Source organism: Mirounga leonina, unplaced genomic scaffold (assembly GCF_011800145.1).
Source record: "Mirounga leonina isolate KUSES-001 unplaced genomic scaffold, KU_Mleo_1.0 Mir_114, whole genome shotgun sequence".
Classification (NCBI taxonomy): Eukaryota; Metazoa; Chordata; class Mammalia; order Carnivora; family Phocidae; genus Mirounga; species Mirounga leonina.
In genome coordinates, this window is record NW_023270265.1 from 43,358,199 (window position 1) to 43,383,772 (window position 25,574).

Below are 25,574 nucleotides of genomic sequence, written 5' to 3' on the forward strand. Positions count from 1 at the left end.
CTTAACAACTGAGCGACCCAGGTGCCTCATAGATTCACTTTAAGTAACTTTTTGCTGTCAGCGAGATTGCCTATCCCTGAGAATAAGTTCAGAGCTTCTCATGCCCATGGAGGTCTGGAACTCTTAGAGAATCACAGAGAGGTAGAGGGACGGATCTAACAGGATCAGTGCCATGACTTGAGCTGCTCTCTAGACTTGGCCATTTCCCTCCGTGTCTCCACCTATTCCCCTCTGGATCCATGGCAGCTGACTCTGTCCACCTACTCTGGGCAGCATATGACTCCTTGCCTGCCTTTAGGAAGTTTTGAGAGGGCTGATAATCTCCCAGAGGCTGTTAGTTAAACTGAGTGCCAAATTTGGGAAGTAGGGGTGGAAGGGAATGGAGAATAGTACCAGTAAGGGAGAAATAAACCCAAAACACCGAAAGAAGCAGGACCCAAATAACAAAGCCCTTATTTTTGCTTCTGAAGAAAAAAAGGAAAACCTAGCTTTTTCGTCAGTTACCAAAATAGCACTTCACAACGCCCCCCACCCCCAGCCTTTTGCTCAGTCTGTTAAAATTCTCAGGTGAGGTTTTGGCAAATACACCTCATTAAAATTTAGACTCACTGAGAGTGTCATTGTGCAAGGCAGAAAGCATGGGATTTGGGAGGTCTGACTAGCTTCACGTCTGTTTGTTTGAATGAGTGAATGAATGTAATTTGGCTCTTCTGTCTATCACTTTCAATGGTGACCTTGAGGAGAATGACATTCATTCACCCAACTGACATTAATTGATTGCTTTCTGAGTTCCGGGCACTAAATTATGTGTTGAAGCTGCAGAGGTGAATAAGACAGCATCTGCCCTCAAGGAACTCAGTCCAGTAAAGAAGTTAAGACAGCGTAGGAAGGATTCTTCCAGGAGACTAACTGGCTGTGTGTACTCTGAGACCAAACTGTAGGCTTGGGTATCACCCTGATCTGTTTTTTTCTGTAGACTGGTGGCTTGTGTGACTAACTTCCTCTCCTCCCTGCGTTGGGAAAACAGTGAGTTCTGTCAGGAGGTCACACTCCGTTCTGTGAATATTGTCGGAGACCCATAGCAGATGTTTCGGTCTTTCATTTCCAGAATTCCAATTTTCTCTTTAAGCCTTTTTAAAACATTAAGATATTTCCAGGGCACCTGGTGGTAAAGTCAGTTAAGCATCTGACTCTTGGTTTCAGCTCCCGTCATGATCTCAGGGTCCTAGGATCAAGCCCTACATCGGGCTCCACGCTCAGTGTGGGGTCTGCTTGAGATTCTCTCTCCTTCCCCCTCTGCCCCTCCCCTTGTTCACACATGCTCCCTACCCCCCCCCCTTAAATAAATAAATCTTTTAAAAAAAATTAAGATGTTTCCTTGTCATCAGACTTCTGGCACCTTTTCTGTTTTCCATGTTTTTGAAAAGTTTCCTGGAGGTCATTTTCAATCTCATAGGGAAGGGCTTTCAGTGTCCTGGGGAGTAATTGTTCTTTCTCATCTTGGAAATTACAGTGGGGCCAAGCACCTGTTTGTGGGTGCAGGTTGTGTTCAAATTTCATGGGTAGGACCAAATGGTGTGGACATGAGTATAAAATTTAAGTTTGCCATTTACAATAGAAGGAACATAGGGAAAGTTCAGTCTCCTGTGGAGCATATTGAACTAAGCATAGAAACTTTCTCTTGACTGTGTACAGCTAATGTTTCTTGAGAATTTATTATATTCTGGGCATGCACCAAATTGTTCTAAATGTATTGTCTTGTTCAATCCTCAGGAAAACCCTATACGGTAGATATGGTAGATATTCTAAAAATCCCACTTTGCAGGTGAGACCCAGAGGGTTAAGTATCTTGTCCGAGGTCCCATAAATAGTAAATAAAAGCTAGTATTCAAACCCAGGCACATAGATGTTACTTTGCATCAATATGTACGTATCTTACATTCAGTTTAAGATGTTAGTTGAAAAAAATCTCCAACTGGTCATGTATGCACAAAGTAGCTGCTTTCTTCCTCGAAAACTTTGTAACAAAAGTATTTAATGTTCATGTTTGTGAGGCATGCTTCGTTGCTAATAATTTTTAAACAAAATAAACAATCCAAGTCCTGATTTAACATATTTCTGAACCTGTGTAGATCATGCAAAACATCATAACAAATGGCACAGAGTTGCAGTTGTGTGTTTTGCAATGTACAAGAGAAAAAGGGATGAGGCCTGTCTTTTCACCCCTAAGAAATAGTTACATTAGAAAAATAAAGTAGCAATGAAGCTTGAAAAACGTCCTAGTGTAAAATCTGTAACAGACAACCTGGCCAGTTTCATTTATTCTGTATTTATTCTCATTACAAGGCTTGAGTGCTCCCTGGGCTCTCTCTTGCTAAATCAATGTTTTCAGAATTCTCAGTGGCTTGAATTTTATAATCTGAGAAATCAATCAAGTGCCTCGGGAGAATGCCATGTCTTATTCTACTTGCAGCCTCCAAATGCCTCTTGTAATTAAGTATTAGCTGGAGTTCGTTGCACTTGAATAATGAGGTGATGTTCGAGTAGGCTTCCTTTGTTGCTTTTCCTTCAGGAGCATTGCTTCTGTTTTCTGGTTAAGCAAATCACGGTCGTCATAAAATTGCAATTTAAAGTCTCCATAATTATGATACTTAGCATCTCCTAAAACCAAATCCAGTACTTTGGGTTCACTGGTGTGTGGCTCAGTCTGGTACCCGTACCCTGGAATGCACAGTGCTTGCCCTGTGATCATGGAGCTTTCATAGGTAAGCTTTACAGTAAAAGGAGACCAGGGCTGGGGGACTTGAACTTGGTGTCCCTTTTTTTAAATGGCCTGACTTGCTTGATGACCAAATGAATGGCTGAATAGTCCACAATATAGGGTGAACAGTTTGGTGGCCGGCTCTATCTAATCTGCACTTGTTCCTGGACTAGATCATTTTCTTAGTACCCTGCTATTGTTTTATAGGGACGGTTAGTTAATCATGTATGTACAAAGTCATATATAAAATATATCTGTAGGGTTTACATAATAATATTAAATTAAATAATAGTTATAACAGTAATAATAATAAGTTAAATAATAGTATTAATAGATTTTAAATCATAACAGAAAACAGAACCTCATGTACTCATTACTTGGATTAAGACAAATAGAATTTAAATATACTCTTAGAAATCCGGTGTGACCCTTCATGGTACCTTATTGTTCTCTTCCCACTTTTGCCATTATCTTGAATTTTTTAAAATAAGTTATTTGTTTTTGTAGGTAGTCTGATACACACACACACACACACATTCCTAAACAAAATATTGCTTAGTTTTGCCTATTTTTGAACTTTACATAAATGGAGTCATATAGAATATATTTTTTTGATTTGTTTCTTTTGCTTACCATTGTTTTTGAGATCCTTCTATTTATTAATGCATATGGTAGAAGTTCACTCATTTTCATTGCTGTGTAATATTCCAGGACATGAATATCCCAGTTTTTGAAAAAAAATCATTCTGTTAATGGACACTTGGGTCATCTCCAAGTTATAGCAGTTATGAACAGTGTTGCTATGAACTCCTGGTGCACTTACTGCAAAAATAACTCTCAGATGTATTCCTGGCAGATTTCTGGGCATTTGCTCATCTTCAACTTGAAGAAAATGCCAAACTGTTCTTACAGTCTCACCAGCAAGTTATGAGAGTTCCTCCTGCCCACAGCCTTGTCAGCACTTGGCGCCATCAGAATGTAGTTTTTGCTGGTCTGGGGCGGGGGTCTGATGGCAGCCCTGGGGTTACCATGTGTATCTTCCTGATGATTACTGAGCTGGACCATCTTCTCCTAAGCTTAATCGAATTTAGATTTCCGCTTTATAGGACATTACTATTCCTGTCTTTTGCCTATTTTTCAATTACATTGCCTGCTTTTATTTCACTGACTTAGAGGTTTTTTGAAAAAAATATTCTGGATATTAGCTCTATGTTGGTTATTTGTGCAGCAAACCTCTTCTTCCTCTCTGTGCCTGTCTTCTTTATTATCTTTATGTTTATTTGTTTGGTTTTGCCTCCCACATTTAATTTGTGTATTCATTCTTTTATTTATTCATTCATTTTAATAATTGTTTTGTTATTACAGAAGTAGCACATGCATACTATAGAAAGTTACTACTGCCCAGAAGTCACCAGCTTTAACACCTTAGTGCATATTCTTCACTAGAATTAGAGGACTGACTACCACATCTCTGACCTTGTTCTTCTTCCGTAGTGTTTTGGCTCCTCTCAGCCCTTTGCTCTTCCATATGCATTTTAGAATCAGCTGGTCAAGTTCCATGAAAATCCTAATTGAGATTTTGACTGACATTTTATTGAATCTGTGGTTCAATTTGGGGAGATGTGATACCTCCCTATATAAATGCATGGTATAATTGTCTATTTAGGTCTTAATGTCTATTAGTAGTTTTATTTCCACATTATTTAGCACATTAATTTTAGATACTTTATATTCATATTGCTACTGTAAATTTTATTTTTTAAATTACGTTTTCTGTCTGGTTGTTTTCTGGTATCCAGGAATATAATTGACTTTGGTATATTGATTTTTTAATGCAGAAATTTTGCTAAACTCCCCTAGTTAATTCTGACTACTTATCTGTATAAATTATTTTGGGTTTTCTACAAAGAAAATCTATTTACCTACAAATAATGACTGTTTTATTTTTTCCTTTCCAATTTTTAAACTTTTTTATTTCATTCTCTTATATTCACTAGCTAGGACCTCCCTACAATGTTCTAGAAGTGGGGATAGCAAGCATTCATGTCCCATTACTGATGTAAAGGGGATGTTTTAAACATTTTACCATTAAATATGACTTTTTGGTAGACATTTTTTATCAGGTTCCTTTTATTTATAATTTGTAAGGATGAATTTTGAATTTCGTGCATCTACAAGTTGGTGTTTTTTCCCTTTAGTGTGTTAATGTGGTGATTTATAGTCATCAATTATTAAAATATGAAACAAGTGTTGATTCCTGTAATTAACCCACTTTGGTTTAGCTGTGTTCCCCTTTTTCCTTAATGCAAGATCTGGCTGATAATATTCTGTTGAAGACATTTGTAAATATGTTTTGAGTGATGTTGGCTAATAATTCTCATTTCTGGTACCATAATTGTCTGGTTTTGTAATCACTGTTATCAAAACCAGACAGAAGTATAAAAAAGAAAGACAAGACCCACAAATCCACCAAAATGGTTAGAAACCTTATTATTTATTTCAGTGACTGACAGATCAAACATAAGTGGGAAAATATATAAGATTTAAATAGCACAGTTAAGCTTTACAAAATGAGTGTTCTCTCATTTTTAATTCTTTGTAAAGAGTGTAAGATGATTTATTTCCTTTTGGGATGTCTGGCAGGTATGCCCATAAAATATTTGGTCCTAGAATTTAAAATACTGAATCAGTTTAAAGTTATAAAGCTCTTGTGTTTTAGTTGTTTTTTCTTGAGATATTTTTGGTAATTTGTATGTATTTTTAGAGCTTAGTCCTTTCACATAAACGTTCAACTGCATTCTGGAAAAATTTTGAATCTCTCGTCCAACTTATTAATTCTCTATTCAGTGTTGTCTCACATGCTTATTTAATCTATCGAGTTTTTAAGTTCAATTACTCTTTTTTTATTTATAGAATTCTATTTGGTCCTTTAAAAAATCTGCTTTGTTATTTTTTATAGTGCATGTTCTTTGTCCTTATTTTCATGCTTCCCTATAATTTCCTTAAACACGTTGCAAATAAGTATTTTATCTTCTGTGCCTTACAATATCTGAAGTTGTTATGAGTCTGTTTTTCCTATATATGCCCTGAAATCTTTTGTGTTTTGAGCTTTCTTACTCTGGGTTTTTTTTTTTTTTTAAGATTTTATTTTTTTAATAGAGAGCGGGGGCAGGTTGGGGAAAGGGAGAGAGAGAATCTCAAGCAGACTCCCACTGAGTGGGGAGCCCCATGCAGGGCTCAATCTCACAACCATGAGATCAGGACCTGAGCTGAAATCAAGAGTCAGATGCTTTACTAACTGAGGCACCCAGGCACCGCTTGGGCTTTTAATTTTTTCCTAGAACGCTGTTTTGGGGAATATTTTGATGTCTGGGTTGAAGATGAATTTTTCCAGAGAGTACTACCTGCTCCAGGGCCATCCAGAATTAATTCTCCACGTAGGGTTTTGTGGGGACCATATGAGAAACACAAATTGGACAACAAAAACCTGTGAGAGGTGTGTTAGAGTTGTGAGGTCTCTCCATACAGCACAAAGATGGAGACAGACAAGTCTCCTTATTGTTTCCTCCTTCTTTACTCTGAATAAGGTTTATTCAGGGCTCTCCTGTTAGATGCGCCACCTCGGATAAGCCTGAGACTGTGCCTCATGGCGACATCAAAGCAGGGCTCCAGGTCTGCAGGTTTCTGTGAACACATTCAGGGCACAGTCTGACTTTGCTGTTTCCTTGTATCTAAGACCTATGCCTTTCCTTTCATTTTGAGGAACCTTGCTTTCATGAATTCGTCTCTTTGTGTCAACTCAGTGATAAGTTGAAAAGATTGTTTGCTTCCTTTTGTATTTCACTCAACATTTAGTTATTTCAGTCAGGATCTATAGGCAGCCGTGCTGCGGGAAATGAAATCCTGGGTTGGGGAAGTGTTAGCTCTTTCTGTGTTGGGAAAGGAGACTCATGTCGGGCTGAGAAGCAGACAGATCTGGGTCCAAGGCCGGCTGCAATGTTTCTCATCGGTTTCACCAGCATTTTTAACACCACCTTTCATTTGTACGTTGAATTTCTGTTTACCAAGTACTTTCACAAAAATTGTGTTTTTGAGACTCAGGTGAGGCAGTTCTTTGTCCCCATTTGGCAGCTAGGTAAGACTGCTGACGGGGGACACCACTGTGACCCAGAACCCAAATCCTATAATGCCTGGAAGAGTTCTAATTTTGTTCTATTTTGTGCTGTCTTGGAGTAAAGGATTCAAAAGAGCCCAGCAGGTGCATTTCAGTTTGTTGTGTAGAGCAAGTTGCAACTTGGATATTGTCTTAAGGAAGGTCTTCTGAGATCAGAGATAAGGCACAGAAGCTTCTGTCTCCATGGAGTTGGGGTCATCCTCCTGGTATGTTCACCAGCCTGGAAGCTCTCTGAACCCCATAGTTTGGGGATTTTTGTGGAGGCTTCATCATATAGACATGATCGATTATTGACTCTATTTCCAGCCCCCCTCTCCTCGCTGGAGAATGGCAGGTGGGGCTGAAATTCCCAAGCTTCTAGTCATGACTTGGTCTTTCTGGTGACCAGCCCCTATCCAGGAGCCCACCCAGAGTCACCACATTAGAATAAGAGATGCTCCTAGGGCTTATCACTTGGGAATTTATAAGGGCTTTAGGAGCTCTGTGCCAGGAACCAGGGGCAAAGACCAATATATACATTGTCTGTCATCTCACATGTTCTCCTCCTATGTGAGCTGAGATCCCCGATCAGGGCTAGTGCTAGGGGCGGGTTAGAAGGGTGGTTTTTCCCTAACAAATCATATTGCAGGTAGTATAACAACTCACAAAAGGTCACGTTGTTGGCAGATAGCTGGGCAGTAGCCATCGTTAAGACTTCAAAGGCTTCTCTGAAGTTCATGCACCCCACATAGAGGCTGATCGGATGAACACACTGGGCATATTCATGGCTACTGCCTTTTTAGTTGTTTCTCCAACATGTGCATTGCTACTGAAGTTTCACCATCAAATTTATGTTCCGCTAAGGTCTTTGGAGGCAAAATTTATTTTTCATTAAAATGTTATCTTGATCTGAAGCTGGCCCATTCTTCTATCAGCTTCCCTAATGAAGTTATGGAAGAAGGTAATTTCTCCATTTTGAGGGCATATTTTTATATTTATGTTTCAGATCATTGTGGCATATAATCACAAGGGAAAAAAGCAAAAGTTGTCTTGGCGACCTAGATCTTCTGTAGATCAGGATGCTCTGGTATCCAAAACCACTTCCCATCTTGGTGACTGTTCATAGCTCTCTCTAGGGTGAGGAGTACCATTTATGATTCCTAACAAGACTTTGTCATCAAGTGGTGTGGGGTGTGTGTGGGGAGCCAGAGTGGCTTCTGTCATTTAAAAATCCTTAATCCTTCTCTGCTGATGCTTCACCTTTTCTCAGGATCGTGCCTCCAAGGACTGACGAAAAGACTGCCACCTTCTTCCCGCAAAGTCCCTTTCTTCCCGGCCACTGGAGCTCTCCCTGCACTTTTTTTCGTGCATTGTGCCTGAGTTGGTTGTGGGTTCTTTTTTTCAGAACAGAATCCTATTTGAAGACATGGGACCGGGGTTACACAAGGAGCTTACAGTCCTCCGCCTCTACTGTTTTTGTTTCCTGCCATTGACATTTGCTTTTAGACTAATTATGAGCTTTTTGGTTCCTTTTCCTTTTCCCCATTGCTCATCCTCAAACAAGGCAATACTCTCATTGCTATCATGAGATGGAAATCTCATCTGGCTCAGGAAGCTTAAGTATCACCCTGCCTAGAAATAGGGGATGAAGGACATGACCTTTCACGGTCATAATGTTTTTCTGTCCCCAAGGACCTTGGCCTGTTGCCAGAGTACTTAATATTGAGTCCAGTTGTGTTTGTGAAATGAATAAATGGTCTCTACCATTTATATATTCATTCGGTTACCATATATTGGTTACTTTCCTTGTCAGGCAGTGTGCTGGGTCCTTGGGCTTCAGTGGTGACCCTGAAGGGCACGTGTCTCCTGGGGGTATCAAAACAGATAGGCAGTTAGCAGTGTCATAACTGCAGTTATGCTAAGAAAATTGTGATTTCTTGCTCCATTTAGAAATAATTCACCATTGGGGCGCTTGGGTGGCTCAGTTGGTTAAGCATCCGACTCGATTTTGGCTCAGGTCACGGTCTCTGGGTTGTGAGATCGAGTCCTGTGTTTGGCTCTGTACTGGGCGTGGAACCTGCTCAAGATTCTCTCTCCTTCTGCCCCTGCCCCCCCCCCAAAGAAATAATTCACCATTTTTAAGGTCTGTATTAACCTTCAGTCAGTAATTTGACCTCTCTGGGCCTCCATTTCTCATCCATAAAATGGGCCTAATACCTATGTCACTGGTTGTTCTAGGGATGAAGTAAGGCCAGGTAAGGAAAGCTTCTAGAACAGTGCCTGGTGGATGGAGGCACTCCACGCCTGATGGTCTTGCTGTCCTGACAGGACATTCTTGGAATCTGCTCAAGTCAGCTCAGTCTCCTCTTTCCTTCCTTTCTACTTTAATGAAACTCCACTCCACCTGTCTGTCCTTCAGACCCTTGGAATCTTGTGTTGCTTCCCTTTCCATAGCTTCCCCTCATCTGAGAATGCTGCGAGCGTCTCTCGTTGTTCCCTGGAATCTAGCCCAGATATTGGGGGGGGGATGGCTGTCAGTCCCTGGGGAACAGAGGGGCTTCTGTTCGGAAAGCTCCAGAAGGATTCTGGGGTCATCCTTGTAGGAAGAACCTTGTAGGAAGTGTGTGTGTGTGTGTGTGTGTGTGTGTGAGACAGAGAGGGGGGGGGGGAGATTGACTGACTGACTATATATCTGGAGGATGGGATGTGTTAAGGAAGAATTGAATGAATGCCCCAGCCTGTCTCCCTCCCATATGTTATTCTGAGCCAGTGCCTGACTCCACCCCTTCTCCATCTTTGGGTACCTCCCTGCCTCCTTCTTTTGTGAAACCTTCCCTATCAGATCTGCAGCCATTTATTTACTATGAACATTTATGAGCACCTAATGCATGCAGGCATGGGGAACACAGCCTCTGCCCCCATACTTTAGAATCCAGTAGAAGGGAGGTAGATGCTAGGCAATCACATAAATAAAAAGAGTGGTGTTAAGTGTTACGAAGGATAGGTAGAAGGCATTGTAAGAGCCCGTTACACTGCCAGGGAGGGCCTTGAGGAGGTGACATTTAAACTGAGACCTCAAGAGTAAGTAGGAGTTAGCTAGGCAGGGAAGGGATGCTCATCACTGTGCTCCCATAGAGCGCCCAGTCTAGCTTCCATATTATCCTACCATTCCTTCCTTTCATTAATACGTTCATTCACTTGTATTTATCGAGCACCCATAACTTGTGTGGTACTGTTCTTGTGTGGGGCATATAATGGCAGAGGATGCAGACACCTTCTTGGTCATGGAGCCATCCTGGTGCCACGGAGTTCACATCCTTGTTATCTTGGTATGTGCATCTGCTTCATTTCCTCTTCCACACTCGCAGATTCACTTTGGGAGGCAGCATCATTTTGAGAAAGAGCATGAGTAGGAAGGCAGAGAGACAGGAAAAGGGATCAGACCATCACCGAGAGCCTAAGGACTGCCAGGCACTTCGTCCGGCGTATCATGGACACTCTGTGATTGGTTCTCCCAATCACTCTGTTGGACAGCTGCTGGCTTGTCCATTTTACAGATGGCAAGCCTGAGTTTTAGAAGTTAAGCACCTTGCCTTAAGTCACACAGGTAACAGGTGGTGGGGTCAGGACGCATACCTAGGTCCACCCAGCTGTGCTACGGAGCGCTTCTCACCTGTGCCTAGATCCTCACTCCATCTCTGACTAGCTGTAGGTTCTCAATTCATGTCCCATCTCTGGAGTTGTACCTACCAGGTCTGCTTGGCCACCCGGCTCCCTGTAGTGGGTCAAGATGGTTGTCTCCATCCCTGTGGAGCAGACAGTCAGGTGCTACTGGCTTCAACAGTCCCAGGCTCAGCCTGCCTTCCCTGAGCTGCTTAGGATCTACCTAATCTCCTTTGGTGTAACAGACGGCTTTCACTTTCTCACCAGCACACCAACTCTTATTAGATCTTAAGGCTGATGGTACTGGAGTAAGTCATTCTTCCTGAGGCACGGTGACCATGCCTAGAATCTGAGGCAGTTCAACAGCAGGGTTGAATGACTTTAGCCTCTGGATCCCAGATAACTGAGGTGGTTTTACAGCCCCTTCCTTCTGTCTGTCCTCCAGGCTCCAATTTTATTTCCTCCATGGAGCTTGCCTTGTTTTTCCCAGTTTTTCTCTCCCAAACAAAACTCCTCCTGGGCAAGAACTGGGTCTTATGCATCTTCCCATCACTATGGTCCAGCAAAGTCCTTGGTTCCTTGAGGCCATTGATAAATAGGTGCTGAGAGAGTGAATGAAGGAATGTATGACAATAATATACCTTTGTGTTAAGTCCTCTCTTCATTCAGCACATATTTATTGGGGCCGGTAGAGTATAGGACTGTACAGATCCAAGTGTGAAGAAGGTAGCCTAAGTCCAGCCCACATGGATGTTATAGTCTAGTGGGATCTAGGTCTGCCTGCTTACACAAGCAAAGAAAGGAAGTATGTATAGATGCTTACCAAGATAAATCAGGACCTAAATCCTGTCCCCTAAATTATCTAGTTGAATCAATTGGTACTTTTGCGGTTGTTGAATTATACTGATTGTGATGAACTCTTGTACTTAAAAGAAATTTTAGAAAAATCATTGATTGATGTGATTCAAAAGATTTCAAGGATTTTGACAATTCTCTTTCTTCCAGCAAAGATAGATTTTTTGCCTCCTACATCTGAGCACAAAGAATCTCATTGCTCCTAAACTGTGGGGAGGGCGGGCTATTTTAAAAATCACTGTGGGTACTGAGTCTGTTCTGTAGTTTTCATCAAAATTGACCCTTGAAATTGTAACTCTGATTGGGTAGTTAAATCAAATGTTAATGATCTTCTGTTGATAATTTTGTGCAGAATAAATAGCTGTCATTCCTTAAATTCTGTTGAATGGCTTTAGGCTACAGATGCACTGTGGATCCACATTCTCACTAGGATTTGTAGCGATCTACTTTCATCTTTTTTTTTTTTTAAGGATTTTATTGACAGAGAGAGAGATAGTGAGAGCAGGAACACAAGCAGGGGGAGTGGGAGAGGGAGAAGCAGGCTTCCCTCCGAGCAGGGAGCCTGATGCGGGGCTCCATCCCAGGACCCTGGGATCATGACCTGAGCTGAAGGCAGACGCTTAACAACTGAGCCACCCAGGCACCCCTCATCCTTTGTTTTTAAAGTAAAATCTCTTAACCAATATCTTAGAATATTAATGAATCTAGCTTGTCATAGAAAACAGAGCGAGCATCTTGGCTAGGCTGAGCTGTGAATTAAGAAACTATGACATCAAAACTGTGAAGGAGGAACTAGTCACATTAAGGCATTTAGGGCCACAGAGACATCAAAGTAGGTTCTGACACAATGAAGCTTGTTTCTGGGGAGTCGTAGGAGAAAAGCTATGTGATGCATCCCTTAGCACAGGCATGGCCTCCTGGCTCTCTGACCCTCTCATCTGAGAGCTTCAGGCATCCTACGAAGTGGGATCAGAAAGATATATCCACTGACTTATCTCACTGAGTCTTCAAGGTTGTTCATTTTGCTGGCTAAGATCATTTTATATCTACTGAGAGCCTTGGGGGCTATGGAATTATAGCAGCCTAATACATAGCTCTAGAATTCTCTCAGAACGAGCATGCAGTTATATAACTAAAGAGCTGCAGATTGCAAGAGTAGACTTTGTGAAGGCTCCTCTTGCAGAATGGAACTTCACAGAACCAAGGCTTTGGGTTAGACAAGTGATCACTTGGCACCAAGCACTACGCTAAGCATTTTACAATTCCTCATTGACTGATTTGTGAGATAACTTTGTAAGGCAAGTGCTACTAACCCTATTGCACAAATAAGGAAACTGAGACCCCAAGAGGCGAGCTTATATGGGAGTTAAGTGGCAGAGCTGAGACCACACGGGTTTGCCTCGAAAGCCCACACTCTCCAACAGCACACAGTGCAGATTTTCCTCAACTTATGATGGGGTTATAGCCTGACAAACCCATGGTAAGTTGAAAATATCATAAGTTGAAAATGCATTTAACACACCTAATCTACTGCCCTTCATAGCTTAGCCTGGTCCCCCTTTGAACTGCTCATAACACTGACATTAGTCTACAGCTGGGCAAAATCATCTAACACAAAGCTTATTTTATAATCAAGTGTTGAATTCTCTTGGGACTTATTGAACACTGTACTGAAAGTGAAGAACAGAACGGCTATAAGCGTGTCGGTTGTTTGCCCTGGGGATCGCAGGACTGACCCTATGCTGCGTCTGGTACCTCTGAGCATCACGACAAAGGGTCATATCGCATGTCACATCCATGGGAAAAGGACAAAATTCAGAAATCAAAGTACGGTTTCTACTGAATGCATGTTGCTTTCACATCATTATAAAGTAAAAAAAAAAAAAAAAAAAGTAGCACCCTTGTAAGTCAGGGACTGTCTGTAGTCCCTGCTGTTGAATGGATTTCTTAGTCCCCAAATCTCCTATGTCACTTAATTTGCTGTTGCGGTTGGTTTAAACAAAATCACCCCAAGCTCAAGTGCTTCTTTGCTCTAGTGTGGAGAGCAGGGACAAATTTGACTTGTGTAATTTTCAGCTCAGGCATAGAGGGTGATTTAACCAGTCAGCACTGGAAAACAGGGGTCAGGTGACCTGTCAAATTGGCAGTCCGCAGATCCAGCCCTGTTGGCCCACAGGTGAGGTTCGTTTGGTCTGCACTGTATTAATTTTGGATGAGTTGTTAATATGTTAAAATGGAGACATTTACCACACACATCAGGATATCCCTCCTTTGTTTGCCAGGAGATCAAAACTTCCAGGAACACAGAGCCCACATTTCTATAGGGCAGACACCAGCTGCATCTTTAAACAGGCAGGTGCTCCCCAGTCCTTACCACTCCCAGTTATTGCCCCATAGTGAAGCCAGGTGTTAGTTGTCATTTACCATCACAAATGAGCCATTGATTTTTTTCAGAAAGCGAAGTATTTCTTATCTGAGTGTCTAGCAACAGTGGAGTAATAGGAGATAGACCAGGAGGGTTTTCTGCTTGTGCAAAAAGGTGCCTCTAATATCCACTTACTTCACTCCTGTTCCCTATCTGCCTGACCCCTGTCGGCATGACTTGGGGGCCCCCGTGGTTCAGTCTCTCATTTTACAGAACAAACTGTGGCCCAGAGAGGGAAAGTGACTTGCCCAAGGTCATGTATTCAGTTAATGACAGAGCCATGATGAGAACCCAGATCTCTGACTGCTGGGAGCACTGTCCTTGTAAGGAGTGTCCCGTACTGACCAGACATGCTCGTTCCCACGTCCTGGTTTTGGATGGTCTTGTAGAGATACACTGACATTCTTAAAACCCCCTGTGGTATTAAGATTTATTCAGCCATCTGGTATTGCTCTTCTCGCTCTTGGAGAAGAAAATACTAGCTGTTTGAGCATCATAAAATGGAAACTTTGTTCAGATTACCTCATCAGGGTACAATTCCATTTTTGGTGCCTGGAATGATCAGTTTGGAGAAATTCATTATAATTAGCAAAAGTGAAAAACACAACACGCAAAGCAGGATCTGTCCCCCTGATTATTCTCTCATTTTATTTTGAAAGCTTTGTGTGTGTGCATGCCAGTTTTCTTATTTCTAGCAATCGTTGCGGTCCAAAGGTTTTCTACTTGCTTTAAAAGTCAATGAGGGGTGGGTGGGTGGGGAAGCAAACCACATTATTTCACCTAAGCTAGCTCCACAATTAGAACTTTCTTTGCAAAGAGAGAGTTGTAAACCTGTGGCAATTCATCTATGAAGCCGGAGAGAAGAACCAGTGATTCCCTTTCAAAATCCCCAGCAGGCAGAGAGCCCCGCACAGGGGAGGTGCCTCGTGTCAGGTCCTGGGCCAGCGGCTTGGACTGTGATGCTTTGCTTATCCCCTCTCATTGACGACAGTGCCAGAAGTGAGCATTGAAAGTGCCAGAAACAGGGTGGGAAAATCATTCTCCTTCATCTGCTTCCTAGCTTACAGGCTCCAGGAACATCTTTGCTATTCACAAACAGATCAACATAGAAATATTTACAGTCAGCTGTTTCTAGCTCAGAAAACCTGCTACAGGCTCTGAAAACAGGGGGCATATGCTCTTCCCCGTAGATCACTGTGAGCGAGCTGTGTGTATTTCAAACTCTGGAGAGCAAATAGACGAGCTCGGATCCCTAGGGACAGGGAGAATCTCGGCATCCTCTCGCCTACTGGCTTGGGAGTGTTCTAGTCATATTTCTGCTTTTCATGATGTTAGCAAAGTATGAACACACTTCCCCTATTGTATGATCTCCATCTTCTGAAATGTCCACTGGCTTGACTGCTCTGCTCTCAGTTCCATTTCTGAATCATGCTGGAAGCGGGGGCTGTGTCTAAGGGAAGAGGCAGACAGAACGAACAGGGCCTCACCTGTTCCACATGAGCATAAAAGGTTTTTCAGCTCTGCAGGGCCCCCAGTGCACGTTTCTTTGAGAAGAGAATAGGGTGTTGCTTGGCTAGCCTTGGGAAGGCTTTCTTTAAAAACTTCCCTGCTTTCTTTTTCTCCCAGTTGAATGGGATCTGAGCCTTGGTGAGCCCCAGCATCTGAGAGCTGGACAGCTCCCGGGAGATTACATCCTGGTCCCCAATCCCCAGCCTCACAGGAGGAGGTGGAAGAACAAAATGTGGGATCCTATGAATTCAGTACGGTTTGGGAGAGCCTAGTTCTAATTCGGACAGTATTCGGGAAAGCAGGAATGCAAAGTGCCCATGGTGTCCAGGCCACAAGGCAGAGCCTCAGAAGCCCTTTGCCAGAGGACATTCTGCTGGCTCAACAGCTGTATAAATGTCACTGAGAAAGTGACAAGCATAAGGGTTGGCATGAATTTGGAGCCTGTCATGTGCGGCTTTAAAAACATTGCCCAAAGGCCCAGCAGAATATGCAGAACGGCAGCTGCTGCTGGATGCCCGCAGGATCTAAACTGGTAAAGCCAGCCTTTCAAAATGCCTTTTTGATTCCCCGCTCCTCTTCAAAGAAACAGACGTTCCCACACTTTGGAGGGCTGCAGTGGTCCCAGGGCATGACAGAGAGTACATTTTACCTGCTCTCCAAAGAATGAGTTGCTGCTGCCAAAGCCGGCCAAATTCGAGTTCTGGGGGTGGGACGAGGAGGTGATCTAGTGCAGTCTGAGGGTCTGGCTTTGAGCTACCCACCCCAGGTCTTGACCCTGGAGTTTTCAGCGGCCCCTTCCCTTGCCTGTCTTGTGCCTCGAGGCTCAGGTGGCATTGGCTGCTTGAGCTGGGACTTGTCTGTGTTAAAGTGTCCGAACCAATTTTTTTTATGGGGACACAGACCAAATTCCTGCTCCTCATCCACGCTGTACTCATTGACTTCCTTTTTTTGTTATTGTTCTTTTTTTCCCAAGAGATGCCATTTTGGCAACACTTAGGGCTGCCTCTCGGATTGAAATCTTGGAGACTTTCATCCATAACCCCACACAGCCCCAGGACAGTTCTTTTATGCTCCCACATTCAGTATAATTAGCCAGATAGACTTGCTAAGCTGTCTGGTTTGAATGAATTCCATTACTCCTCCATAAGAATTCAGGATGAGGCCAGTACCCACCAGAGCCAACTGTCCAGCCTCCCCCTCCCATTCTGCTACCTCAGGGGAGGGTGTAAATGAATAGAAGACGCAGAGCAACGTGGGTAAGGACACGAAATTAAGAACCCATTGTGCTTGCTAGGATGGTGGCCAAATGGGGCCACTTTCAAATGCCTGTAAATCACTTAAAAACCTTCCATCATAGCAAAAATGTAGAACAGCCCTGAACAATGAAGCTCCTTACATATTCTTCTTTTAAACAGAATATTTAATATGTATTGGCACAGCTTTGCTGTTTATTTAAGTGCTAATCATTATTCAAAAATGTTTAAGTGCTTCATTTTTATTCCTGAGATAAACCTGATTTAATCTTCTGTTTAAAAAGGGGGGGGAAAAAACCACCCTCTTACCTTCTTTAACTTGGTTGTTGAAAGCTTTCTACTTTGGCATAAGTTTATGTTTGTACCTGGGGGATCTCTTTTAAGAAGACACATTATTGGGGCACCTGGGTGGCTCTGTCGGTTAAGCATCTCTTTTTTTTTTTTTTTTTTTTAAAGATTTTATTTATTTGACAGAGACAGAGATAGCGAGAGCAGGAACACAAGCAGCAGGAGTGGGAGAGGGAGAAAAAGGCTTCCCGCCGAGCAGGGAGCCCGATGTGGGACTCGATCCCAGGACACTGGGATCGTGACCTGAGCCAAAGGCAGACGCTTAACGGCTGAGCCACCCAGCTGCCCCAAGCATCTGACTCTTGATTTAGGCTCCGGTCAGGATCTCAGTGTCGTGGGATCCAACCCCGCGTCAGACTCCACTCTGGGCGTGGAGCCTGCTGAAGATTCTCTCTCCCTCCCCCTTGTCCCTCCCCACCCCTACTTGCTCTCTCTGTCTCTATCTAAAAAGAAAGACACATTATCAGAGATAATTTGATAAAGCTGCAGTTTATTCATTTTTATGTGCTATAGCCATGATTATCTTGAACCTACAATTTGAGGTCCTGCTTTTTTCCCTTAACATGGTACTGTGAGGATTGTCCGTAGCGCTATGTGAGCACTGTGATTTTCATGGGTGCGTCGTAGTCCCCTGAATGGAAATATCACAGTTTGCTACTCTGTGCCTCTGCATTCATCATCTTGCATTGTTCTATGATTATAAATAACTCGACCAGAATATCTTCTAGAGCTCTCCATGTTTTTGGATTATTTCCCTAAGGTGAAGAGGGTGATATATCATATATATATATATATATAGAAAGAGGATGATTGTGTTTTAGGCCAGGCCCTCAGAGTGGAGAGTATACACATGTCTCTCGTGGACCTTGCAAGATGCAGAGTCTAACTCAGCAGGTCCGGGCAGGCCTGACTTTCTGCATCTGTAACTAACTCAGGGATGCTGAGGCTGCTGGGTGGGCTGAGGCAGTCTCTCCAAGTCGCCAGTGGACTGGCCTCCGGAGTATTTGCAAGACCGGTGTTACCAAGCCTCTGTGTGGGCGGGTTACCAAGGAGTCTGCCCCTCAGGAGTACTTTCTCACCAAGAGGAAGGCTTTGGTTAGGCTGGTGTCTAGAGAAGGCAGGGGCTGTAGCTTCAACGAGTGTCGGAAGCTCAGTCCCGGCTGGTGTTAGAATCACTCGGCGAGCACACGCGTGTACATATGCGCACACACATATACTGTCCATATACACACTCACACTCACACACACACACGCTCCAGACCAGTAGACCAGCACCAACAGAATGTACGGCAGTGAGACCTGGCTACCAGGGTTTTGTAAAGCTTCCTAGGTTTTTCAGGTTTTCACCTTCCCACTCGATGGGTAGCCAGGGTTGCAGACCATTCTAAACCCACAGAAGATCTGCTTTGAATCTCACTGAGTTCCAGCTGTGTTTAAACTTGACCGTGTGAGAAGTCTGGGAATTACATATGCTGCACCCAACCTCCACACTTTCGACAATGGATTTAACATAGTCATGAGTTGTCTCTGCAATTCTAAAGATCAAGAACCATGATTTTTAGGAGAAAACAAGGCATCTGTCACTGCCAACCTCTCCATCAAACTCATTCCTCCATAGTTGTGCTGGACCCATCTTACTGAGCGCCCCCAAGCCCCGAATCTCTTCTTTCCCTCACTCTTCACATCTCAGCAGTCATCACAGTCTTATGTTCTGTACACACTTTTTTCTTATAGAACCCAACACATTATATTAAAATCCTCTCTACACATGGCTATGTCTCTTTCAACCGGACCTTGAGCCCCTTGTCACAGAGACCGCATCGGAGGCACTTTGTTATTCTCCACCTAGAGCAATGACCATGTAGCATACAGTAGATACCCATTAATCATTGTGGAATGAAGGAAGAAAGGAAGGAAGGAAGGAGGGAGGGAGGGAGGGAGGGAGGGAAGGAAGGAAGGAAGGACAGATGGACAGAAGGAAGGAAGGAAGGACGGATGGAAGGAAGGAAGGAAGGAGGGAAGGAAATAGAATACATTTTGATCACACACAGCCTGGAAGGTCATTCTTGCCTAGACGGTGCCTGGTGCCCAAATGCCTTGGCCCTGGGGTGTGCGAGATGGTAGACAGGATGCCCAGGATGTGCTGTGTCCCTGCCACTCACCACCTGCTAGCGTAACACCTTCTGTTTCTCTTTGGCAGTTGCCTTTTCTGGCCTCGGCTTCACGACGTTCTACTTGGCGGGCAAGCTGCACTGCTTCACTGAGAGCGGGCGGGGGAAGAGTTGGCGGCTCTGTGCCGCCATCTTGCCCCTTTACTGCGCCATGATGATTGCCCTGTCCCGTATGTGTGACTACAAGCACCACTGGCAAGGTGAGTCCCGGCCCAGGGCCTGCCTAGTCCTCACGGTAGTCTGACACTCTCCTGCAGCGATGGGTATAGAAAGGTGCCTGTTCAGGGAGAACCCGGTGCCCACCTTCACACCAGAGTAGGCTGAAATAACAGCAGATATCGTTTTAAAGAAAACAAGCCTGTTCGTGTGAGCTCTGACCCCCATACTGCCCTTACTGGGGGTAGAACTGAAGCCCCTCCTCCTCCTCTGTGCTCAGGTCCCGGCAGGAAGGCAGACCCTTGGCCTCAGACCCAACTGTGATTTCCCTGCTAGATCACTTGCCTCAGTCTTCAGACTTGGTGCCAAGTGGTGTTTGGCTGCTTGCACATCTCCCATCCATCACACAAGGACATATTTCTCACCACAGATGCGCTTCCAAAGGACAGGGGCAGCCCAGGGATCAATGCCAGCAGCGTTCTTCTGAGCTGCTGCTGGGAGGCTGTTGTGAGGCTTACCTGTATGTATGACTCCTGGAGTATCTGAGAAAAGTGAAAATAGCACACAACAAATGAGGGACTGGAATAACACTACGCCACGCCATGTCCTCCGGCAGATAAGCTGCGGTCCCGGCCTGCCTGAACGTCAAACAGCACCTGCCCCAGCAAACAGGGAGGAGAGACAGAAGTGATGCCCATGGGACATGAGCCCTCCAGGAGCACAGGATGTAGGGCCATGTTTCGCACAGGGCGATCCTCAGATCACCTTGACCAGGCCACCCTGAGATAGGAGGCCAGCTCTGGGGGTGGGTCTGGAGTGGTGGCCAGGAGTCTGCATTAACAGGCAAGTCGGTTATTTCTTTTTTTTTTTTTTTTTAAGTTGAATAATTTTTTTTTTTAAAGATTTTATTTATTTATTCATGAGAGACAGAGAGAGAGAGAGGCAGAGGGAGAACCAGGCTCCCAAGGAGCAGAGAGCCTGATGCGGGACTCGATCCCAGGACCCCGGGATCATGACCTGAGCCGAAGGCAGACGCTTAACCATCTGAGCCACCCAGGCGCCCCAAGTCGGTTATTTCTGATGAAGTCTGAGCAGCTTTAGGGAAGAGCTCCAGTGTGTCAACTTTAAGCAAACAGACTGAATTACATGTGCCCAAATCCAGTTTTCCTGGGATCCGAATGGCTTTCCACGATCAGCCCGTGGCCTGCCCCTCCTCTCGCTTGCCTGTTTCTTGCTGCCCCCATGCAGTTCCCCTCCTCCCCCCTTTTCTGTCTCCGAAGCCAGCTGCCTTGTGATCCTGCACACTTCTCACCTCTTCCCAGATGTTTATTCCAGTGGTAGTGACGTAGCAGATGAGGCCAGAGGTGAGGGGTGCTCCTAGCTGGGGACATATTCTCCCCACCTTTTCTGGCGCCTCCTGCTCCTCCTCGTACTTCTCCAGCTTCTCCTGCTCCTTCCCTGGCCTCAGCTCCACCCACCAGCCTCTTGGAGCTCATGCTCTGGGCTTTATGAACTCCTTTCTAGCAGGAGCTTTGAGCTTAGAGCCAGGGGTTCAGGGGAAAGAGAGACTGATGCATGGTCTGGACAGGTGGGTGCGTCAGGTGCTGATCAGGGTCTTGAGGTCCTCCTAATGGGGGCGGTCACTAGAAGCCATAATGCTGAGCCCTGTGCCCTCCCTTGTGATCTACTTTTATCAATGACTTGGATGAAGTTCTAGATAACACAAAGCTCCATCACGGGAGGGAAGCAGGGGCAGAGCTGCTGAGCCAGAGGACCAAGGCATACCCACCGCACCCGGGACTATTTTCCAGCAGAATCATTATCACCCAGATGAGGAGGGCATTTCCCCATGAAGAATATTACAAGCTGGCTGGTGTTTTATGGACTGCTTGTCATTTATCCCTTGTGAGCTGTAGTTTCTTCTTCTGAACTTGGGAACAATAATCCCCCAATATTTCACATGCTGTTTTATAGACTAAATGGAATAATGGATCTGAATGTACTTTGTAAATGAAAACATATTACACAAATGCAAACTGGTATTGTTGTTGCTTCGTGCATTGTTTCTAGAGAAGGATGGGTTGTGTTTCCCAAACAACTGATTTAGAGGCAGACATGTTTTTGGAACATGGTCTGTTTTTTAGCTGTGAGTCCCTGGTTTGCACTTTTATTCAGTCACTTGGGATTTGAGAAATGATGAAGGGTTTCATATTTGAGTAGAGTGTTGCTTTATCTTGGAAGGCCGGAGGAGCCTTTGTGTAGTGATCTCGTCCTGAAACCCTCAGACATGAGATTGGCCTTTCTTAAATACTTTTGGCCCTGATTGATTTTTTACTCATTACCTTGCTGTGGCTGGCACATCACGAAAGGATGAAGAGTCACAGTCCCAAGCTTTATGGATGTGGCGGACGCATGACGCAGCTGGGGCACTGAAGGCCTGCCGCCAAGGGGGCTCCAGCCCCGTCTCATCCAGCGGGCAGAGGAAGGAACTGGGAGCAGTAGAGGGAGAATATGAATGCTCTGTGGGGTGATAGGAAAGCAAAGCAAGAGACTTGATGTACAGTGATGTTTAGGGCCAGACTTGAGGTGTGGTAGACTCCCACAGGCAAAACCGAGTGTACGTGGGGTGTTACAGGTCTTTGATGTGGCCCAAGTACCAGTTCACCCATGTCATCTATTCTGTTTATACCCCCAGAAGCAGCCAGGAGACGAGTGCGCCTTCTCCTCGGACTCTTTAATGGGCCCTGAAAGGAGTCTGGCTCATTTTGCCCGAATTCCCTTTTATGAGACCATCGGTCACTATCTACGCCAGTGGTCTCAACAGGGGGTGACTGTACCTCCAGGGGACATTTGGCATTATCTGCACATACCTTTTTGGTTTGTACAACTGAGGGCTGGTGGTATTGGTGGTTGCTCCTGGCACCTGGTGGGGAGAAGCCAGGGATGCTCCTAAACCTCTTACAACGTACAAGACAGCGCCTCCCTCACAACAAAGACCTACCCAGCCCCAGATGGCTACTGCTGAGGCTGAGAAAACCTGATCTAAGGTGTACCTCGGCGCCATCTTTTTCCCCCCTTATTACATGTTAAGAAGCAGCAGTGTTCAATGAGTGGGACATTTTATTCTTTGAACACTCACTCATTAAGGGAGTAGTCAGGGAGGCCTCCCAGGTTTCCAGCTTAGAGAAGGGATGGACAGTGTGGGTGGGTGTTTGAGGCAGGATGCCTGATGGAGATTTAAATAAGTTGTTTTTCTTCACAGACTGAGCTGTCCAATGACCATGGGCAGACGCCACCTGTCATGATGATAATCCATGCAGAGCCCCATAGGCCTCAGCAAAACCCAGATCCCTCTCATTATAGACTTTAGTTAACAACATTAGTATTATGAGATTTTTATGACTCCATTTCGATTTTGACTTACACAACTGCGTCTAATATAGAAGTACATCCAATTACTCGATTATATATTCTTATCCAGTAAATAGCCCATAATCCCAAATGCCTCCCTCTTTCCATTATCATGGTTATTTTCTGTTATCAACACCCTTCTTGTCTTTTCTGCCTTCCTAGCTCCACTCCAAACAGACAAGCCTGTTGTTTTATTAAGTGAAGAAAATGGAGAGCACAGGCCATGGCAGGAGGGGGCATGTGAAATATTTAGCAGGACTTCTGCAGAAATAAAGCCAGCTAGATGGGTCCTGAGTCTGTATGTGGCTGAGAGTCTCCATGTCTTTGTGACATGCCCGCTTTCAGGTCAACTGAGAGCTACAGAGTTTCATGGGTGATGCTAACTGCCAGGCCCAGCACCCCACAAAGAGGTTGCCCTTTGTGATTAGCCATGTGTTTTCAAGAGTTAAAACTTGTGGAATTTCCCATCTAAGAAAAGCGTATGTGGAGAAAAATGTGCTTACTGAGCTCACGTCTCCCTCAACTCATAGACTTGTGTGTTTATGATTTCTAGTCAGTGAAGAATTACGGGAGTGGCAGGAATGTATTGTTTGTTATATGAATGGACATAATCGTGAGGTCGTTCTGGTCCTCAAATTCCTATATCTGGATCCAGGCTTTCCTCATGTGACTCCACCTTTGGAGGTAATCTTCCGACCAACACTGGTTTCTATAATCATAATGTCATTTTAAGCAGCTCTGGGTGCTTGTGTGGGTTTTCTCTCTAAGAAAGAGCATCTTCCTCTGAACGTAATAACAGAAAAATGGATCTCAAGGGAGGAAACGGTCCTTCATTCCCACGCAACCCAAGCTTAGAAAGCATCCATGGCAGTCACAGATGCCATATTTGACTGGGCTGAACTGTTCAAGGGGACTGCCACTGCCTTCGCCATGTTTCCCTGACTGGGCTGGGAAAGGGTTTGTGATTTGAAATGAATTTTTGTGTAGTTACCAGACTTCAGGAGATTATCAGCCCTGCAGATGAGGTGGTTGGGGGCAGGGGACACTTTGCTGATGGTTCATGTGCCACACTAAAGAGCCAGGAAGAGGCTGCTACCCCTGCCCCTCTACACACACACACACACACACACACACACACACACAGAGAGTTGAGGGACACACTCTGTTAACCAGGTGTTTCCTTGGGCTGTCAGAAGCAGTCTCTAGATTTTCTGAGCAAAGTGAGTTGAAAAGGAGCCCTTGGAACTATATTACTGTTCCTACCAGAATCCCACCAGCCTTGAGTAAAACAGAAACATTGATATTCTCCCACGGATATTCTTGGTCTGGAGTGAACTGATTTCAACTCATTTTCCCTCCACCGTCGGCTGCCCTCTGTGGCAGGGTCTGTATTCACATTCATTATCAGCTGCCGAACGTTGCTCAGGGTCTGGGAGCCTCTCAGCCTCGATGACTTAGGAGTCCGCCCACCTCTGCCTTCCTACTTTAGGCATCCCCACAGGAGGGCTGGGGCTGTCTGCAGCACTCCCATCACCTGCCTCCTCCCTCAGAACCCACTGGACGGCGCTTTGGGCCAGGCCAAAGAGAGCATGAGTCAGGCCCTCTGCCCCCTCTGCCTCTAGGTTAGCCCTGGTCTTCCCCTTTTGCTAAGTTCCCAGGGAAGATGGATGTTGGCTGCTCACAAGGCTCATTGATGACCAGCTGACTTCACGTCACTCCCATCCTTCTCTCCTCTACCTTCTCTCATTTTCTCTGGATTCTCTTGCGGGCTCTCTGTTCAAAATATTTCCAGAATCCGACTCCCTCTGTAGGTGTGCCTCCTTCCCTTCCCCCTCCTAACTTTGGCTCAAGTGTTACCTTCTGGGTGAGGATGTCTTGTGATGACCACTCTTGGAACTGCAGCCCTTCTTCCGCACTCCCTATCGCTCTCACCTTACTCATGCATCACCGTCTAACGGACCGAGTGGTTTATGGTGTATTGATTACTGTCTGTCCTTATCCACTAGAACAGAAGTCTGCAAACTTTTTCTGTAAAGGGTCAGACAGTAAATATCTTGGGCTTTGTGGGGGCTGTGCAGTCTCTGTTGCAACTCCCGGATTTGGCTATAGTAATGTGGAAACAGCTATGGACAATATGGAACAAAATAGTTCGCGCAGTTCATAGTTGGGGAACTCTGCACTAGAGTCCAGTCTCCATGCGGGCAGGGATTTTCGTCTCTTGTTGGCAGGGCACATCGTAGGTACTTGTGTTAGTTCCCTCAGACTCTATAACAAAGTTCCACAGACCCAGTGGCTTAGAACAATAGAAATTGTCTCACAGTCCTGGAGGCTAGAAGTCCGAAATCAAGGTGTGAGAAGGGCCACACTTCCTCTGACACCTGTAGGGAAAAGATCCTCCTGTGCCTCTTCCAGCTTCTAGTTGCCCCAGATGTTCCTTGGCTTATGGCACCATCACTCCAATCTCTGCCTCCAGTGTTTTCCTTGTGTTTCTTCACATCATCGTCCCTCTGTGGGTGTGTCTCCAGTCATATGAGATGAGAGCCCACCCTCATGACCTCATTTTAACTTGATGACCCCCGTACAGACTCTGTATCCAAAGGAGGCCAAATTCTGAAGTACTGGGGTTAGGACTTAGGCTTATCTTTTTTGCAGGGTGGGGGGGACACAATTCAACTCCTAACAGTGCCCAATAAATGTGTTGAATGAGTGAATGAATGAATGAGTCTTACTAAATCATGTTTCTTTCTTACTAGTATCATCTTTTTCTTCACACTGGTTTTATTAAAATTTGGGGGGGAGGGTTATTAAAATTAACCTTTCCTCTGCAAGTTCTTTCCCTTTAAAAATGAACAAAAAAAATTAGACTTTA

The 25,574-nt window shown here is 44.6% G+C and overlaps 1 protein-coding gene across 2 annotated transcripts in view; it reads left to right on the forward strand.

The window, feature by feature from the left end:
• PLPP4 (phospholipid phosphatase 4) overlaps positions 1-25,574 on the forward strand; it is a 115,884-nt gene that overhangs the window by 86,295 nt on the left and 4,015 nt on the right. The window contains exon 6 of one of the 2 annotated variants that reach the window (XM_035030358.1): positions 19,168-19,338. In XM_035030358.1, the coding sequence (XP_034886249.1) occupies positions 19,168-19,338 (171 nt within the window). Of the gene's footprint in view, positions 1-19,167; positions 19,796-25,574 lie in introns of those variants that run through there. The other variant, XM_035030365.1, reaches the window with a different exon arrangement.